This window comes from Drosophila nasuta, chromosome 2R (assembly GCF_023558535.2).
Source record: "Drosophila nasuta strain 15112-1781.00 chromosome 2R, ASM2355853v1, whole genome shotgun sequence".
NCBI lineage: Eukaryota > Metazoa > Arthropoda > Insecta > Diptera > Drosophilidae > Drosophila > Drosophila nasuta.
The window spans coordinates 31,743,808-31,763,406 of record NC_083456.1 but is presented as its reverse complement, the minus strand read 5'-3'; the positions used below and the strand labels follow the sequence as shown (position 1 = coordinate 31,763,406).

General features: G+C 38.3%; 4 protein-coding genes across 5 annotated transcripts in view; 2 read left to right on the top strand and 2 right to left on the bottom strand.

Moving 5' to 3' along the window:
* The window catches only part of LOC132786082 (hamartin), a 158,550-nt gene that overhangs the window by 82,729 nt on the left and 56,222 nt on the right, over positions 1-19,599 (bottom strand). The window lies entirely within an intron of this gene.
* LOC132787695 (odorant receptor 67d-like) lies at positions 767-2,457 on the top strand. Its single transcript, XM_060794948.1, has 4 exons — positions 767-1,518; positions 1,820-2,009; positions 2,069-2,224; positions 2,289-2,457. The coding sequence occupies exons 1-4, from the start codon at positions 767-769 to the stop codon at positions 2,337-2,339; spliced, it is 1,149 nt and encodes a 382-aa protein (XP_060650931.1). The 3' UTR covers positions 2,340-2,457.
* LOC132786553 (putative odorant receptor 83c) lies at positions 3,993-5,779 on the top strand. The gene is made up of 4 exons (XM_060793103.1): positions 3,993-4,688; positions 5,143-5,332; positions 5,392-5,547; positions 5,611-5,779. The coding sequence occupies exons 1-4, from the start codon at positions 4,030-4,032 to the stop codon at positions 5,659-5,661; spliced, it is 1,056 nt and encodes a 351-aa protein (XP_060649086.1). The 5' UTR covers positions 3,993-4,029; the 3' UTR covers positions 5,662-5,779.
* Positions 8,072-19,599, bottom strand: part of LOC132784644 (uncharacterized) — a 29,278-nt gene continuing 17,750 nt past the window's right edge. The window contains exons 3-8 of one of the 2 annotated variants that reach the window (XM_060790399.1): positions 14,874-14,995; positions 11,547-11,745; positions 11,395-11,480; positions 11,077-11,332; positions 9,321-11,017; positions 8,072-9,247 (exon numbers count right to left, since the gene is read on the bottom strand). In XM_060790399.1, the coding sequence (XP_060646382.1) occupies positions 8,335-9,247; positions 9,321-11,017; positions 11,077-11,332; positions 11,395-11,480; positions 11,547-11,745; positions 14,874-14,995 (3,273 nt within the window). In that variant the 3' untranslated portion in view covers positions 8,072-8,334. Of the gene's footprint in view, positions 9,248-9,313; positions 11,018-11,076; positions 11,333-11,394; positions 11,481-11,546; positions 11,746-14,873; positions 14,996-19,599 lie in introns of both variants that reach the window. The other variant, XM_060790400.1, reaches the window with a different exon arrangement.

The following is a 19,599-nucleotide window of genomic DNA, read 5'->3' as shown; positions in this document are numbered from 1 at the left end:
GTAGACAATTGTGTTGTTCTTATTAACTTTGCTCATTCTTCTCTCGACATAAAAACTGAGTTTTAATTATTGTGTCATTGTAAATCTTTCTAAATATTTCTCTTCATATCTGACTCATGAAATAGTCAAAAATATAAAAAAGTGTGTTTCATCGATGCATTATGCATCTAGCAAATATGTTGCATACTTTTAGGATCACCCAAAAAGTATATTAAACAGAGTAAAGTCAATCATAGCACAGTAAAATCCAGGCACATCCAGGTAGGATTCAAAAAAGTTGAATATTTGATAAAAATAAATCATTTATTGTCTCGAAATTTATAAACGAAACAACGTTTAAATTGCTTAACCAATCTAAATAGTTTTATCTAAAAAAGTTGCATACTTTTAGGATGAATACAAACTGTATGAATCAATATGATTCATTTACTTACCTTTTTCGAAAATATTAAAAATATGCTCTAATGTTCAATAAATAATATATATATTTATTGTAAATTCTAATAAAAACGTTTATCAATAATTAAAATACTTTACATAGGGTGAATAAAGTTGTCCCTTAGATATTTTCATTTCATTTTCGCACTATGAAAGAAGGGAAATTGTCATGCGTAAAACAGGTGACACAATCCTCACAGTCCTAAGACTGCGATTAATTAAGTAATTTGTTCAGCTGTCTAGGATCCCATGCACGCACTTCGCCTATAAGTCTATAAAAACCCAACATCCAGTTCATAATGTCAAACAGTCGTATAGATTTTTCAGAATGTCACCAAGTGAAAGTTTTCTGCAAATTATGCGCTTTGTGCGCTTCGTGAAAAGATGTCTGGGAGTCGATGTCTATGACAAGGATTATCGCATGAACATTTTCACGGCAATGTGTGTCTTAGCTTGTTTCATATACGGCGGATTCACACTCAATACGGCGATTCGTGAGAGGCATTCGATATTCGCTTTCCAGGCACTAGTAATGAGTGGTCTTCTGGTGCAAGGTGTCAACAAGCTGTTTGTGGTTGTTTATAATGCTCGCGATCTATACAAATTGAATCAGAGTGCTTTTCAAGTCTATCTCGATTACGAAAATCATTCGGATCCCAGATTTGCCACGAATCTTCAGGAGAGTTGCGACAGATTGCGACGAGCTTTTATTATAATGTTCATCTCCTATTACATTGCCATCGGTGGCATGATTATCTTGCCCCTCTCGGTCAATATGTTTACCGGGGATCGTCACTTGATCATGCAGTTTTATGTTCCGGGTATTGATCACACGACTGAGTCGGGATTTTGGCTATTGCAAGTCATTCATGTTTTTGTGCTGAACGTGGGCGGAGCGGGAATGTTTGCTGGCGATTTGGTTATCCTTGTGCATCTGCTGCAGGCATATATATTCAGGGATGTGCTGCGTCTCAAGATCGACCTATTCAACACGTTTGTGGAGGAACCTGGCAAGCAATCTGATTTGGATATACAGAAAGGACTTGTCGACATGATGCAGTTTCATCAGCTCTACTTAAGGTGAGAGTAAAGTTGAAGAAAGAACTCTAAGATTCAAATAGTAAAACATACCTTTAATAATAATATTTCATTTGAATTTGAGAAAACCTTGACTCATGTTATGATATTATGTTATCATCAGCATTTGTTTCATCTATATGTCAGGTAGTGGATTTTTCAATTTGCGTGTTATATCAATTAAAACTGTTATCCAACATCATCATTCCATGAGATTAAGTCACTTATGACAGGTGCTCACGTTAAACACTCAATCAATATCCACATATGTTATTATCAATCTGAATATTTTATATTCCAACAGTTTCATCGGTCGCTGCAACGATCTCTTCTACTCGATTGTGTCCACACAAGTCATCACAGCAGCTGGTTGCTTTATTCTGACCATGTTTGTTCTCCTTACCAGCGTTTGGCCCGGTGGCTGGGCTTATGCAGTAGGTCTAGCTTCAAATTTATACATTTATTGCGTTCTCGGTACTTTGGTTGAAAATTGTGTAAGTAAGCAGTGGAAATTTCTGAAGACTGATTTACTAAATTATCCAATTTTTTAAAGAACGATGATCTCATCTATGAGGTCTACAACATATCTTTCTACAATCTGAATGCTCGCCAACAGCGTCAAGTTTTATTCATGTTGTGCAAAACTCAAAGAACTGACATGATTCAGGTACTGGGTGTAATGCCTTTGGCCGTGAGCACAGGTCTTCAGGTTAGCTATTTTCTTAATCAAACAAATCTACACTTGATATTCATTGATACTTTATCTCAATCAGGTCACAAAGAGCATTTATAGCGTTGCAATGATGATGATAAACTTTGTTTAAATCAATAAAAGGAAAAGGAACAAACACAGCACAATGAAGTCCACTTCGGTCCAGAGTGATATATTTCGAAGCTAAAAGCAGAGAACGGGGATCCCAACGTTATAAATGCAACGATAGATTTTATTTGAATGCACTGCACTTTTAACCAATTTTTAATCTGCTTATTAAATAAAGTAGGAGAAAGTAATGTAGTTTGAATAAATTTGCTTATTTTGAATAAAACTTCTTTAGGTGTACTAATTTTGTATAATAATCTCTGGGATTTTCAGTGATCAAACAATGATCGCGGCACTTGGCACAAACGAACAGGGTAACAAAAAGAAAGAGAGCCTGAAAAGTAAATAAAATGGAGTATAGGAAACTTCCATAACTGACATTTCTTTTACTTACCAGCTTAAGCATCTTACTTGCGTTCTCTAAATCCCAATGTTTGTCCCAAAGTGTGCAATGACTTAAAGCTTACCGTTTACTTGTTCAGTTCCTACTTAGGAAAACTGCATCAGAAGATAGCTGCCAATGTCCTTAATGTCCTGTCACTTGCAACTGTCACAGATCCCATCATAACTAATCATACCGCTTTGCAAAGCTAATTATACCCGCTGCCCATAGGGTGGAAGGGTATTATAACTTTGTGCCGGCAGGAAATGTATGTAACAGGTAGAAGGAGGCATCTCCGACCCTATAAAGTATATATATTCTTGATCAGCGTCAACAGCCGAGACGATATAGCCATGTCCGTCTGTCCGTTTGTGTGTCTGTTCGTCTGTCCGTCCGTCCGTATGAAACACTGGATCTCAGAGACTATAAGAGATGGAGCTATAATTTTTTTTCGACCGCATTGGTTATGTTTACACGCCGATCAAGTTTGTTTCAAATTTTTGCCACGCCCACTTCCGCCCTCGCAAATCAACAAAAATCTAATAACAAGCGTAATTTTAAACCTAGAGTTTCGAATTTTAGTATATATAATAATTACTATAGGAGTTATGATTCCTGAGAATTTGGTTGCGAAGTTATTAAAGAAATACTTTTGTATGGAAAAAAAAACGCCAACTTACTAGGGGTCTTAGTTGCTTTGGCTGACAATCTGGTATATTGTGTCGTCTATGGTATATTTTGAATGCGGTACTATATCGATATACCAAATATACCATTTGGTATATTTTTAGTATTTTTGCAGCATATTTGGTATATTTTGAGAAAAATACCGCAAAATATATTTATTTTATTCAAAATGGGTAGCGGGTATCTCACAGTCGAGTACACTCGACTGTAGCTTTCTTACTTGTTTTTCCTGATATCACTTATAAAGGCAATTTAAGGCATTGCTATTTTAAAGGTAAGGTTTGAGATACATGAAATGTTGAAATTTAAATTAAACAACTCATTTTTATAATATATAAGTATTTACTCCTAATGTGAAAGAAGGAAAACTGTCATGCGTAAAACAGGTGACAAAATCCTCACAGTTCTGAGACTGCGATTAATTAAATAATTTGTGCAGATGTCAAGGATCCCATGCACGCACTTCGCCTAGAAGTCTATAAAAACCCAACATCCAGCTCTGAATGTCAAACAGTCGTGAAGCTTTTTTAGAATGTCGCCAAGTGAAAGTTTTCTGAAAATTATGCGCTTTGTGCGCTTCGTGAAAAGATGTCTGGGAGTCGATATCTATGTTAAGTATTATCGTATGAACATTTTGACGGCAATGTGTATCACAGCTTGCTTAATATACGGTGGATTCACACTCAACACCGCGATTATTGAGAGGCATTCGAAGTTCGCTTTCCAGGCACTGGTGATGACCGGTCTCTGGATGCAAGGTATCAACAAGCTGTTTGTGGTTATTTATAATGCTCGCGATCTATACAAATTGAATCAGAGTGCTTTAAAAGTCTATCTCGATTTCGAAAATCATTCGGATCCCAGATTTGCCACATATCTGCAGGAGAATTGCGACAGATTGCGACGTGCTCTTATTATTGTGTTCACATCCTATTGTGTCGCCGTCAGTGGCATGATTATCTTGCCTCTCACGGTCAATATGTTTACCGGGGATCGTCACTTGATCATGCAGTTTTATGTTCCGGGTATTGATCATACGACTCAGTGGGGATTTTGGATAACGCAAGGGTTTCATGTTTTTGTGCTGATCGTTGGCGGTTTGGGAATGTTTGGTGGCGATTTGGTTATCCTTGTGCATCTGCTGCAGTCATATATATTCAGGGATGTGCTGCGTCTTAAGATCGACATATTCAACACGTTTGTGGATGAACCTGGCAAGCAATCGGATTCGGATATACAGAAAGGACTTGTCGACATGATGCAGTTTCATCAGCTCTACTTGAGGTAAGAGTAAAGTTGAAGAAAGAATTCTTAGATTCAAGAAGTAAAAAATACCTTTAATTAATCGTAAATCAAAACTAAATATTTAATTTGAAATTTCGAAAACTTCCTATTCCGAAATCAACAATATTTAATTTGAATTTGAAAAAACCTTGACTTATTGCAATAAAAAATCATGAGCATTTTTGGCGTCTTCATTGGTGTGGTGATTTAATGAAAACGCCGTTTGTATTTAACTTAACTTTATTGATTATTATAAACGTATAACTGGTGTACAAATTGAAGTGGCTTCGCAATGAAGTTGGCTGCGATCCATTCACGGGTTGCCCAACTAATCGTTTGATGTTGCCAGCATATGGGCAATAGGTGGCTGACAAAGTTGCCACACATTCGATTATGGTGGCGCCATCTATGTGTCATCTGAGATCATCATTCTGAATATTTTATATTCCAACAGTTTCTTCGCTCGCTGCAACGATCTCTTCTACTCGATTGTATCCATCCAAGTCATCACAGCAGCTAGTTGCTTTATTCTGACCATGTTTGTGCTCCTTACCAGCGTTTGGCCCGGTGGCTGGGCTTATGCAGTAGGTCTAGCTTCAAATTTATACATTTATTGCGTTCTCGGTACTTTGGTTGAAAATTGTGTAAGTAAGCAGTGGAAATTTCTGAAGACTGATTTACTAAATTATCCAATTTTTTAAAGAACGATGATCTCATCTATGAGGTCTACAACATATCTTTCTACAATCTGAATGCTCGCCAACAGCGTCAAGTTTTATTCATGTTGTGCAAAACTCAAAGAACTGACATGATTCAGGTACTGGGTGTTATGCCTTTGGCTGTGAGCACAGGTCTTCAGGTTAGTTTTTTTCTTAATCAAACAAATCTACACTTCATAAAATATTTATAAAATCTCAAACAGGTCACAAAGAGCATTTATAGCGTTGCAATGATGATGATAAACTTTGTTTAAATCAATAAAAGGAAAAGGAACAAACACAGCACAATAAAGTCCACTTCGTTCCAGCTTAAAATAGAGGACGAGGACCCCAACGTTATAAATGCAACGATAGATTTTTTTAATGCACTGCATGGACATTAAACTTTGCTTGAATAGCATCAACCGAGTCGAAAAGATTGAAGGAGCTAAGCTTTCTATATAATAATAATAATAATATATTTTTAATCTGCTTATGAAAAAATGAAATGTTTTAGAAGCACAGTAGAAAAAGTAATGCAGTTTGAATAAAATGCTTATTGTCAATGTCTTTTTTTGGGGGATACAAAATTTGTATAATAATCTCTGTGATCTTCAGATCTTCAATCAAGTTCTTGATACTGTAAGTAATATATTCTCTTATACGGAGAATATGTCCTTTAATGTTTAAACCAAAATCCCTCAACGATGTATATGCAAATTTGTTTTATAAAATCGAAAGTTTTTATTATAAAACTTGTTCTTCGAACTACGCTTAACATTTTTAACTGGGTCGAGAAAATTTACTTGAGTTGAGCACATATGTATTTTTTTTTTAGATGTTTTCTATTTAATTCAATTCTTTTTGTGGACGTTAAGTGAGATGCGTTGTGGCCGTTAAGTGAGATGCGTTGTGGCCGTTAAGTGAGATGCATTGTGACCATTAAGTGAAAATTTATATGAGAATAGTTGATCTGCCTATGAATTCATAGAATATGTAGGAAACTCTGTAAAAGAAAATTTGCCGTTAAGCGAGATGCATTGTGGCCGTTAAGTGAAAATTGATATGAGAATAGTTTTGATCTGCCCATGAATTAATAGAATATGCTAGAAATAAAGTAAAAGAAAATTTGTATAATAATGTCAGTGATCTTCAGAGATCAAGCAATCAAATTGCTTATAATTGAGAATATTTCCATTAAAATTTAAACTGCAACCCCTTTTGTGTGTGTGTAAAAAGACGTAAGTTTTGTTATTGGTTTTGTATTTATTATAAAACTCGTTAATCGATGTCTGCATTGGAATCGTGTGATTTATTTACTGTGTTACACAAAATTTTGTTTCAAATATATATTGATTTTATTGTTATTCAGCGATGCGCTCGAATGTTGATGAGTTTTTAGTTAAATGTTTGTTGTTGTAAAAACAATTGCAATACGAGTATAATACTTGAGTGTGTTGTTAGACCTGTCTGAGCCAGGTTACCAGGTTAGATTGACACAAATAAGTTGAATAAATTTAACAATGTGCAATGGAGGTTGACGTGCTACGTGTTCAATGTTCAATGTTCACTTGGACGATTTGCAATGTATGTATTTTCATTATTGTTAATTCTCATTTTACATATGTACATCTTATGCCAGTGACTTATTTCTAGATACTTCTTTTTGATAGATGCGATATATATATTGTTCACTCTTTCATATGTGATCAGTTAATCAATTAATGCATTAATTAGTCAATTGTTTGCTGTTAAGGAAGCTCTACAACCAATCCGCAAATTTAGACTCAGTCTTTGCCATGCTTTTCAATTTGCTAAATTCTAGACCAATTGCAGTCGGAATTGACTTGAACAATAAAATGGAAACAAAACAAAAAAGACATTTCAATTAAAAAATGCAATTTCCACAATTTCAATTCAATAAATCTATTCTATTTTCTTGTATGTATTTTCATTTCTTTCACAAAAAAAAATAATATAATGTTTGATGTTTTCATGTTCACGTCTTACAAGCTCGAGTTGAAAAAGTCTACGTTGATATTGTTTGTTTATTAACTTTAAACTTAAACATAGAAAATTACAATTATCATATATGTATGTATAGTAATATTAATATGTAAGTTTTTATTGCAATTTGCCGTCATCATTTTTACGTACGTAAATATGTTGTATATGTATATGCATATGTATATTTGTTTCAACTTAATGTATTTTGGATACGAAACATGTAAAGAACTATCGAATCGAGTGTACTCGGCTCGCCGATACCCTGTAACTAGAACCAAAATATGGGGAAGGAAAATACAATACAAAATACGTCCAAAATGTACAACTACACAAATACAATATATATATTTACATCGAGCATCATTCATCTTCAATATTTTTCATTTCATTTATCAATCTCATTTCAATCATCACATGCTTCAGTTTATGGTAGACGACGGACACGTCTCGAATCGAATATTTATACTTATATGTTTAATCAAAAGGGCTGCCTTGGCTTTTACTTTATACCCTCTTCAACCATGTGTGTGTGGGGGGATAAATAGATGCAGGGTATCCAAGAAAATATGTATATAAATATGTTTGAAATACCGTATAATTATTACAGCTATGCCGTTTCATTTGTTTAAGTCTAGCAGTTATCGAACTAAATGATATATAATAAATACTTTCGCTTGATTACATTCATAATAACATTTACTAGTTTTGCTTTACATAATTCATAAATATAAAAAGGACTAGGAACCAGTATAAAATATTAGAAAGGATGTTCCGAAAACACACACAAATTTTCTTTTAAGGACTAAATTTTTACGCATTTTATATAGTGTTGTGTTACTTGTTGAACGGGTTGAAACGCAAGGATTCAATTGGCATTAAGAGGAAACCAAAGGAGGGAGCAACAAACTGCCTAGAAATGATAAAAGGTAACAACAATCTGGCTAATTTCCCTGTCCGTTGCCCATGGCTTGCTGTTGTTGTTGCTGCTGCTGCTGCAGTTGTTGTTGATGTTGCTGTTGTTGCTTCTTCTTGTCGAATATGGACAACTTGGATTTGACGGCTCCCTCACAGACCATCATTCGCTGCTGCGCTGGCTTCTTGTCCAGATCAAAGCACAGCGAGTCCGTATTTAAATGCCGCTTAAAGTCCGAATAATGATGCGAATCGTAGGACAGATAACTCGATCCCAAAGCTGAGGCAGCCACAGCGGCAGCCACACTCCCATTGCCATTGCGATGATGCACCGAAGGCGGCGATAAATCCTGTCGCTTGCGCTCAAAGTACTCCACAATCTTGGCAATCTGTGCGGATCGCGTGCTGGGCAACGCAGTGAACGATCGATCATCCCAGAGCAACGAATCCGAGCTGATGTCATCGGAGCTGTCCGTGTAGATGGACGATGTGCGATTCTTGCAGTAGAGCAATTGATTCGTGGCAAACGGACTGCGCTGCAGCAGCGAATGCAACTCGGAGTCGAGAGCCAAACGATTCAATATGCCAGCCGTGGCCGTCATCTGGCCATCGCTCACATTGCCGCTGACAAAGGCATGATGACACGTATAGCGACGTTGATGATGCGTCCGCGGTGCAATTATCTCGGCGTCCAGTTCATCCATGGAGTCCAGCGCTGTGGAGGATGATGTGTTGCCCGCAATGGCAGCGGCATCGTTGTCCACCAACAGCACCGACGATGAGGTAGAGGGCGAATCCGTGTGTGGCTGTTGTTGTTGCTGCTGCTGTTGTTGCTGAGGCAACTGTGATTGCTGCTGTGCCGCAGCAGCGGCTGCCACAATGGCGGCTGTCGATGAGGGCGTCGCATAGTAGCAGCAACGGCACAAACTCGCCAGCTTGTCACTGCAAAAGGTAGAGTAGAATTTTTAGTAAAGGAAACTTTCACAGTGCAAAGCGTCAGAAGCTTGCCTCTTACTTGAGCTTGTTGTTGCCGCCCGTCTCCAGCATGAATTGTGACTTCAACTGGTCGTAGCAGCAGTTGCTCAGCGAGCTAATGCCACACAGTTGCCGATTGTAGCTGGTGTTGGTGATGGCCGCATCCGACTCCTCGTTGAAGCAGGAGTAGAAGCCACTCTCGATGGAGTCGCGTCGCGTCACATTCCTTTTGAGGGGCAACAACTCGCAGGAGTTTTTCAGCTCATTCAATTCCAGATCCGTGTATGAAGTGCACGTCGATGTCGATGTCTCTTTCGCCTGCGCTGCGCAACTCGTGGCTGGCGTCGTGCTGCTGGATTCAGCGTTCTCCATAACCGAGTTGCTGTTACTGTTCGCCAACTCCTTGGACTTCTCGTCATCGGTGGCACAGCTCGAGAGTTCGACGGGCAACGTGACAGCAGTTGTCAGCGTGCCTGAGCTCGTGCTGCCTTTCAGTTCCATGTCGCTGTTGCTGTACTTGATGATGGTGCCGCTGCTGCCGCGAAACAACGGATGCGTATACAGTGAATTGGCGCGATATTTGCGAGCAGCCGGAATCGTCGATGGCCGCACAGCGCTGTCATCGCTGCTTGACTCTGCGTCGGCGCAATTCCCACCGCCATCGAGATCTTCCCCCTCCGAGTCATCGCAGTCATCCAGCTCGGCAGGCGCAACAGCAACTGTTGGCGCTGTGGCATTGCTGCTGCGCTGTGGCAACTTCAACTCGATGGCGCTGTATTTGCGCGTCAGCTGCGGTGAGACGGGCAGACTCTTTGGTTCGCCACAGGGCGGCATCAACGATGTGGCTCCCGTTCCCGCTGGAGCTTCGCTTTCGTTGGCCAACTGTTTGCCCTGCATGGCAACCAGTTCCTTGAAGAACGGCGCCGACATCTCAAAGCACGAACTGAACAAATCCCCAACGCCAGCTGCATACGTCTTTGGATTGGCGCCGAGTATCTTCTTGACACCACGAAGCTGCGCCAGCGCCGTAAACGGATTGGGTTTGGCACCGTTGTGATCCTTATTGGACGATGGCTTGTACTGCGGATCCTTCAAGCACATCGTTTCGCCCACTTTGCGCAGCGTCAGCACCGCCGAAACTGGCGGCGGCAATGGCGGAGGCTCCGGCACATTGTTCATCGGCAGCAACACGGCTGCTGTGGCCAGTTGTCGCGGCGGCGTTGGCGAATGCGTCGAGGAGCGTTGGCGCTGCATTTGATGGCAACGCGCCTTGTCGCTGGGCGACGTGTGCAGTGGAAAGTGTATGATATTCTCGCTCAGCGAACGTCGATGCATCAGTATCTCCGACTCCAGTTTCTGGGTGACGCGACGCACGCGAGACTTCAGCATATGCTCATCGTACTCGCTGCTGTTCTCCGGCAGCCAATTCGGTGTGCCAGGCAATGCGGCGGACGCGGACTTGCAGCTGATGCCTGTGCTCGGGAAACGGAAGCCATCCTCATCGACGTCGCGACGATGTCGAGGCGTTGTCACCGCACCCGCTGGCGCTGTGCAAATGCTGCCCATTGTGGGTGCCATCGTGTTCTCGGTGTCGCTGCCAATGGGCGAGCAAGTGATCAATTCCAGGGAACTCAAGGGACTCGCCGCACACGTCGACGACTCCTGCTCGTATTTCTCCAGCAGCAGCGTGAGCTTCTTGCTCGCATCATGGAAAGTGGGGCGACTCTTGGGATCATACTGCGAAGGGAGAATCTTTAGTAAAGTTCCTCATTTATGTTAATCACGAAGTAGCTTACCAGACAACAGTAGAAGGCCAGTCTCAAAAACACAGGCGGCGTATCCATGGGACAGAGTTCCACAAACGCCAAGTAGTCCAGGCCAAACGATGGCGTGCGTGGCATCAGATCCGGATCAGCTTCGATGCGCGCTATGATCTCGCACTGAATGATGCCGAACGAGAAGACGTCGCTCGTCTGATCGTACCATTGTCCCTTCAGGCACTCCGGACTCACCCAATAGGGCGAGCCAACAGTCTCTAACCGTGATTTGCCGCTGCAAATAGAAAAGAATTATTAACATTCACTTCAAATAAAAGAAAGAGCTGCCAAACTTACGTTTTCTCTGGTATTTTTGCAGCCAGTCCAAAGTCACCGACGACAGCTTCGTATTGTCCATTTGCGAGTTGACGAATAAGTACATTCTGTTAAAAAAAAAAAATGAGTGTGAGCATCAAATATGTATTTAGAGTTGGTCTTTCCATTCTCACCTTGCTTGTCAAATCCCTATGAAATATTCCCGCGTCGTGAACATATGTCATGCCGCGCGCTATACCCAGCGCCAGTCTTATTTTCTGGGCAGCGCTAAGCACCACCTCTTTGTTGGCCAGCAGTTGCTCCAGGGAGCCACCATTGATGTACTCGGTCAGCGCGTGCAGTTGGCCTTCTTGCACGCAGACACCCATAAAGCTGAAACGACAACAAAAAAACAAAGAGCATGGTAAAATAAAGAGTAGCAGCTACAGTTGAGAGAGTGCTCGACTATGTGATACCCGCTACCTATTTTCAGTTACAGCAAAACAGTGCGGTATTATTTTTAAATTATACCAAAATAATATACCAAAGGCTATATTTGGTATATCAATTACTTTCAAAATATACGGTGCGGTATTATTCTTAAATACATATATCAAATATCTAAGAATTTACAATATAGTTGGTATATCAATATACCAAAATATACCATATATGTTTCACACGGACGGACGGACATGGTATCGACTGTTGCTGTAAAACAGTGCAGTATTATTCTCAAAACATAAGAAATGGATACAGAAAAAATACTAAAATATACCAAATTATGTGTTTAGTATATCAATATACTGTTATACTCGAGATAAACAGTGTGATATCATAAAACATCGAAATATCGAAAAGATACTAAAATATACCGAATCCTATATTTGGTATATTAATATACTGTAACATTCAAAACATGCCATGTAGTACAGAATATATATACTTTATATGGTCAGAAATGCCTTCTTTTGCCTGTTATATAGACACAAAATTATAACACCCTTCTGCCTTATGGATATCGGGTATAGAAAATATTAATTTATGCATCGCACCTCAATGATGATGGCGAGGTGTTTTGACCCCACCCTTTCCTTTTGTTTGCTCCTATAATTGGTTTATGACCAAATGCACCTTTCGCTGTTGCAGGTGTTTAATTAATATTTCATTTCTTTTGTTAACATTTTTATGATTTCACTCAGCCAACAAAACTCTTTTCATTTTAGTGTGTGTTTTTTCTCCAATCAGTCAAAAGTCTTATCTGCTGGCGCACATGTTCGTAATTGTATTTTAGAAGTTTTTATTGCTCACTCTCTAGATAAGATGTGGCAAAGAAGGGTGCTTTAAGGCATGCTGTTATAGGCTATTTATAATCTAATCATCGTGACAAGCCCATAACGCCATTGAGTCTATCCACACTTATGTTAAATTGCTGGCAATAATAGATTTACAAGCTCGAAGAACGTGACATCAAAGGTTTAAAATAAAAATGATCTGCATATATACAAACAGGAAGTTTGACATATATTTTAAACTCAGTCTGTTAAAGAATATTATACAATTCCCACATATATTTTGTAGTGTTTGTATTGCATTCAACAATAGTATATTATTTTCTACCCTTGGCTGATCATTGTTCACTTCCCTTGGCTGCAAAGGTAATGATTATACTTCTCGCTTTGCTTTTAGTTATTTCCTCAACTGCACATTGCAAAGTAAGCCAAAAACATTAGTTAATAAACAACTATTACAGACATTAATTAAACACTTTTTCGCCTCTTTGACTGCACAGTTAGATGATCAAAACAAAGCTCAGCCCCCACAAACACACACTCACAACTCACTTAAAACACTCGCTCACAACAATGAATACTTTGAATGAATGAAAGAAAGCTGAAGCTGAGGCTGGCCTAACCGAAGTTATTGCATAAATTTGAATAGTTAATGGTGCATTTGTTGTGCAAAGTTGATTGAAGTATATTGAAATTGATTGAAAGTTTATGACATAATTTTCGTTATTTTAACACAAAACACATCAACAAACAAACACAAAAACAAAAAGTGAATGTGTCGCATTGCAAAATGCAACGCTGATCGATTGTATTATTATTATTATTATTGTGATCGATCGATATTTGTTAAAGATCCGAACTGCAATTCTTGATCTGTAACGAGAACTCGTTGCAGTTACACAGTATCAGGGAAGTATATATGTTCAGGAAGTATTCGGGTACTCGGTTGGTATTCATAAGCGAGTACTTTGAAGTCAAGTTCAGACACTGTAGTATTTAAATATTTATAGCCTGTGTTGTTCCGCTCTTTTGATTATATGATTAGCTATAGTTTTTCTTTATGCCCGAATGACTCAGACAGACACATTCAGATAACTAGGCAGCAGACTTGACTCTTGAAAACTCGTGTCACCCTTGTGGCAAATGGAAATGAAAATGCCAGAGAGGCAGCAGGGCAACAATTGGCATGCGACAAAAACAAACAAATGAGAAAAACGCTTAAACGGCCGAGTTCATATGACTAACTGCTTTATCTGAACTTGAACTTAGCACACAACACAGCCTCTCAACAGCCTCGCACATGACCGAGAGACGTCTACAGTCGTATACTCTAATCAGGGGTACAATCATTTTGTCAACAACTTTGTAATAACAGCAGCATGCAACGACGCAATCACAAAATAAAGATGATCGCTTAATAGTACAATGTGATGCAAGATTCTAGGAAAGTTTTGTCTCTCAATTGCTTTAATGAAAACTTTAGATAATCTTTTATCTATTCTTTACATCTATTCAATGCGTACTATGCGAATTTTCAGAAAATGTGGAATTTACTTTGTATTCATTTTTAGTACAATCATTTTGTGAACCTTGTAATTGCAGCATCATGCTATATAATCAAAATAAAGATAATCTTTTATCGTAAGGTATCGTAATAGAATAATTTTGTCAAGACCTGTAATTTCAGCATCATACAATCTCTTATAATCAAAATCTGAGCTTAGATGATTCTAGGAATGTTTTGTATTTACATTATTTTTAAGAAGAACTTAGTATAACTTCTTATTTATCAGTTTTATTAATCCTAAACGGATATTTGGAAAATATAGTAATAATTTTGTAATTATTTTTCAACAACAAAAGATTCTCTGAAGATTCTAGGAAACTTTTTTTTTCATTGTCAATATCCGATTCCAAAACAAATACACAACATCGATAACGTTTTAAATATGTAGAATGAACTTAACCACACCGAAAGTACATCCAAAAAGACAGTTAACATCAAGTGTGACCATAGAACATAGTGAAGGATATTTTAAACCATATACGGTCCCGTTTGTTATGCTAATTTTGATATACACATAATATGGGCTCATTTAAAACACTTTTCTTTGCAAATTCTAACTTGATCTAACATTTTATCTCTTCATATAATACTGGGAAGATTTTCGCATGATTTTCTTTACTTCCCATAATTATTTTTATGAATTTCCCCAACTAGTCACTCACCTTAATATATTGGCATGAGACAATTTATTAAGCAACTGAACCTCTCGCAGCATATTGGGTCGATTTGCGCGCAGTTGATTCATTTTCAGCACCATCACCTGTCCAGTTGTACGATGTGTGACCTAGAAACCAAAGAGAAAACATAAATGTTATATTAGTTTACAAAAATATCGTTGTTTTGATGCACTCGAAAAGCACATAGAATTGTAAACCTGAAATACATGATTCAACTGGTCAGCTGACTGCGAGTCTAAATGAAAGCAGTTTAGCAAATGCTTTCAGATGATATAATTAACTGAGGTATTTTATGACAGAGACGAGTTAGACTCCCGCAATTGGTTTTAATCACATGTTTAAGCAGATACATGATCATAATTTACTCATTTTATGCATCTGCCAAAGTTGTAACGGCAACGTTTGTTATGTCAACATTTTGTTGTCTTTTTTTTTGTGTGTGGTATTTTCACTTTGCAGGCAGCAAAATAATGGCCATTGCGGAAATAAAACAACAACGAAAGCGACAAACGCCACCAAAAAAAAAAGATGTAAAAAAACGCAAATGAAAATAAAAAACATCCTTTTTCCACCAAAAATCGAGACGAGTTGCAGCTAAACCAGTCGGAGCGCCTGCAACGTCCGTTTGAAGCAAAGTTGACAGCAAGCGCAAAAAAAAAGAAAGATACAAGAAGATGTAAGAGAGACTGAAGACAAAAAAAACCTGGCTTGGTGTAGTTTGTTACATGGTCAATTCAGCTGCAGGTTTAACGCTATGTGTCTTTGGCTTTTCGGCGGATATTTCCAGACGCCTCGGCCAAACACGTTTCGGACTCACTGTGAAACGGCATTGACCACGTGTGACATCGATTGCACCGACCGGCAGCTGAAATAATTTCAACTATTTCCCCACACGCAGTTTTGTTTTGGCTGTTAACAAATATTTAATGCGACTTAAAGGTTGCCATTGCGTTTTTTTCATTTTTCATTTTCATTTATCAGTTATAGAGTGTGGTGTGGAAGAAACGAGTCCGAAATTCGAGATCAACTTTTTCAATCACCTTTCAACAAGTTTTTTTGTTTTTTACAGAGCGACAACTGCGCTTAGCGGTACAATGTCAATGAGAGAAAGACAAGTCCAACTCAAACTCAAGACAGAAGTCAGCAATCAAACAGGCAAGCAATCAAACAAGAAAAAAAGAAATAAACGTGTTCTGCGCCACCCCAAAGAGAAATAGCTTCATTTAGTATATACCCTTTAATAATACTCCTTTTTCATTCTTTTTTTGTTGAATACCCTTCAACATCATAACAAGCATAAACATAAGCAGCATGAGAGGCTTTGGTGTCGAGTTCTGCTGTGTGCAAGAATCGAGGTCGTTGCCATTAGCAAAACAAACTGTTAGCCAGTTAGTCGAGCGGCTTGAATGGAATCTGACCCAGTTTGCTTTCTTTCACGCCTGCTGCTGTTGCTTAGAGTCAGTCTTTAACTTGCTTTCCGTTGTTTTTGGACATGCTTCTTCTCGACGTTGTGCAACTCTTTGAGCGACGCGTCGTCGTCCAAGTGGCCAACAACACACTAAGTGGCCTTCATTCCTATAATCAGTTATAAACTTGTCGACGTCGAAGACGTTTACATTTCTAGCCAAGAAGTGAAATGTGAAATGGTCAAGTGCGTAGCCAATCTAATCTACACAATGCGCCACACGAGCCGCAGCGTAATGTCTTTATTATAATTAATAATTATTATTATTGGAGTTTGGGAATCAATTAATGCATCGCAGTAGTATCATTAACAAAGAGTTTACACAATATTTGATTGATCCCGTTACGTCGATAGCTCAGTTTGTAAACTAAACCAACACACGGCCCAATGCATTTGATGTGCTTTTAATTGTTAACGGAAAGCGGAGCTCTCTGAGCTCGCAAGTTGATTGCTTTACTCACAACTCGCAGCTCACAACTCACAACTCTGACTACTGCTTGCTGCAGTTATGCAAATGCTTTGCTTCGTTTGCCTTTCATTTCTGCAAATGTTTAACAAATTGTTATATTTCGAGTTAAGCAAATAATTTAACAAGAAACATGTTATTCAACAGCTCAGCTCGCATGGCGCCCAACGTACGTCGTTCGCGCTTATGTTGCACACACGCTGCAACAACATTGTTAGCCCAGGGTGAAGCATAATGAATATTTCTTTTTGTGGGTTACACGAAGAAAGCTCAGCTGGTCGATGCCTATTACTCAATAGTCAAAGTCATGTTTTAAGGTGGTGAGAATAACATTCCACTTAAGAAACAGTTATTCATTAGCATTGTTTAGTACAATTAAGAAATAATTTAAGAAACGAGTTTGGGCATCAAAGGAATGCAGTAAAGACATTATATTACTTGATTCTAATAAAGAAAGTTGCTGGCTTAAGATTTAGAATCGAGTGGCGCCGAACGTACGTTCGGGCTTATGTTGCACACTAGTTGCAACAACATTGTTAGCCCAGAGTGAAGCTTAATGAATAAGCAGCGAGTTTGGATATCTATGGAATGCAGTGACAACAGAATATTACTTCATTCTAGTAACGAAAGTAGCACGCTATCAAGATTTAGATTTCGAATCGAATGGCGCCAAACGTGCGGGTGCTTATATGTGGCATGAATATAATGTGAACATTTATTTTTGTGGGCTATACGAAGAAAGCACGCTTAGTCAATATTGAAAAAGTTCCAAAACGTAGGAATAACATTCACTTGAAAAACAAAAAATTTGCAGAATTTGATTAGTTCAATTGAAATAAGTTCCTAAAAAAAAATTAAACAGTTTCTGCAACCAGTTTTAGCATTGAAAGAATGCCGCAATAATATTACTACTTGCTTCTAATGAAGAAAGTAGCTCCCTAAACCCGCATTGTATGTTTTGTTATTATCAAGATTCGAATTCACTTGAAACGTATAAATAGCAAGGCGGCGATTATACAACAAGAATTCCGGCCGAACAAGTATAACAAGATATATTTAAAAATAATTTCAAAATTATAACGAGAGAATGCTGAAAACAAACGGATATTCCATGAACAAAATACCCATATAATAGTAGTAGTAGTTGTTCTTAGAACGGTAGACTGAAGCTTATGTCGGTTGTGTGTGTGTTCCACATTTAATTTCTTTCACTTTACTTTTCTTTCCATTAAATGGGTAACGTCGTGTGACGCCGCAAAAATCAATTAGATTTTATGCCGAGTCTTTACGTAAGTGTGCTGAAAACACAGAACAACACACATAGTAGATAGAATACCGAAGACAGCTCGTGTGTGTGTGCTAAATAACAACAACAACAACACTAAAAAAAATGCCTCTTTTGATTCGCTAATTGGATATTGAGACTGAAAATCGAATATCGAATGTCGTCGTATGACATTTTAACATGTGACTTGCAATAATAATAATAAAAACAAAACAAAAAATGATAGTGCGAAAGAAACAAAATCAAAACAATATCAAACCGGAATGTGGGGCTATAAGAATATAAATTGTATGCAGCGAATAAATCTTAATGATTACAGCGATAGTTAAAATGGATTCATTGTTATTTTAAGCAAATAGACAACTCTATAGAGGCGCCCAAATACCATTTAGAATACATCAAGCTGCGTGCATGGAATGAGTAATGCACTTTCAATGAATGGACATGGCAAATGGGAATGGACTCATCGACCAACCTTAAACGTTACCACACACTCACACTCATGCACTCATACCACATTCACTCAACTTTATTGAATGTGTGTGTGTGCAATTTAATGAGATTCTACAGGCAACACACCCGATCGCTAAGCACACAATCATGCGCCGAGAAGTGTCTCTGTAATTAAACTTTAATTGTTGTCGCATTGCCAGTAACGAAACTTTAATACCCTCCTTCTCCTCCTCCTTCGATACGATCAACTGAGATGTTGTGTCCGGAACTGTTACCAAGTTCATGTAGAATTCATTAAGCCCGTGTTGAAGGCGTGTTTGTGTGTGTGACAAGCATTTCCTCTGTATGACATCAAGTCAAGTCGTGTCTCTCTCTCTTTTGATCTTATCACACTCAGCATACTGATTACATAAGCTGCCAAAAAAACAAACAAACATGAGATTGCCATTAACCCCCCGACATAACAAATTGACAGTCAAGTTCAAGTTCTCCACCTGGATAATAGTGAAGAGCGGAGTGTCGCATTATTTCTACTTTAAAATCCAAATACTAGACAATTAGTCACGACAATTGACGTACTACACAAAAAAGCGAACACATGTTCTAATTTCTAATCGCTTTAATTAACTGTTAATAGCTGTGTGTGATAGGTTTATCTTCAATTTTTATTTTTGGGATTTTTCCGTTCTATTTTTTAAGTGAAAATCAATTATTTTGCACAAGTAGTCGACGACTAAGCGCACATAACCAAAAGCAAAAGGGAAACACAGCTGTTCCGCACAATTCACAATCCACTTTAAAAATCGATTGACCAAAGTTACGTGAATTGTTGCCAACTTTTTGTTGTGCTATCTGCTCGACTCAAGGACAGGATTTTCATCAGCTTTTCTACGCTGTCCACTACATAAAGAGGGCACTAAGGATTGCGGAAAAGCAAAGCTACATAAAAAACAAACTATTAGCTAATTTAAGACTAACAACGTAATAATATTGATACTTTTTAGAGCAAATCAGCTTGTATAGTCTTTTTTATTCGCTCCTA

Excerpts from the sequence above, each read along its gene's own strand:
- LOC132787695 (XM_060794948.1), top strand. The coding sequence starts at position 767 with ATGTCACCAAGTGAAAGTTTTCTGCAAATTATGCGCTTTGTGCGCTTC. Across the intron at positions 2,010-2,068 it reads GTACTTTGGTTGAAAATTGT|AACGATGATCTCATCTATGA; the intron begins GTAAGTAAGCAG and ends AATTTTTTAAAG. Across the intron at positions 2,225-2,288 it reads CCGTGAGCACAGGTCTTCAG|GTCACAAAGAGCATTTATAG; the intron begins GTTAGCTATTTT and ends TATCTCAATCAG.
- LOC132786553 (XM_060793103.1), top strand. The coding sequence starts at position 4,030 with ATGAACATTTTGACGGCAATGTGTATCACAGCTTGCTTAATATACGGT. Across the intron at positions 5,333-5,391 it reads GTACTTTGGTTGAAAATTGT|AACGATGATCTCATCTATGA; the intron begins GTAAGTAAGCAG and ends AATTTTTTAAAG. Across the intron at positions 5,548-5,610 it reads CTGTGAGCACAGGTCTTCAG|GTCACAAAGAGCATTTATAG; the intron begins GTTAGTTTTTTT and ends AATCTCAAACAG.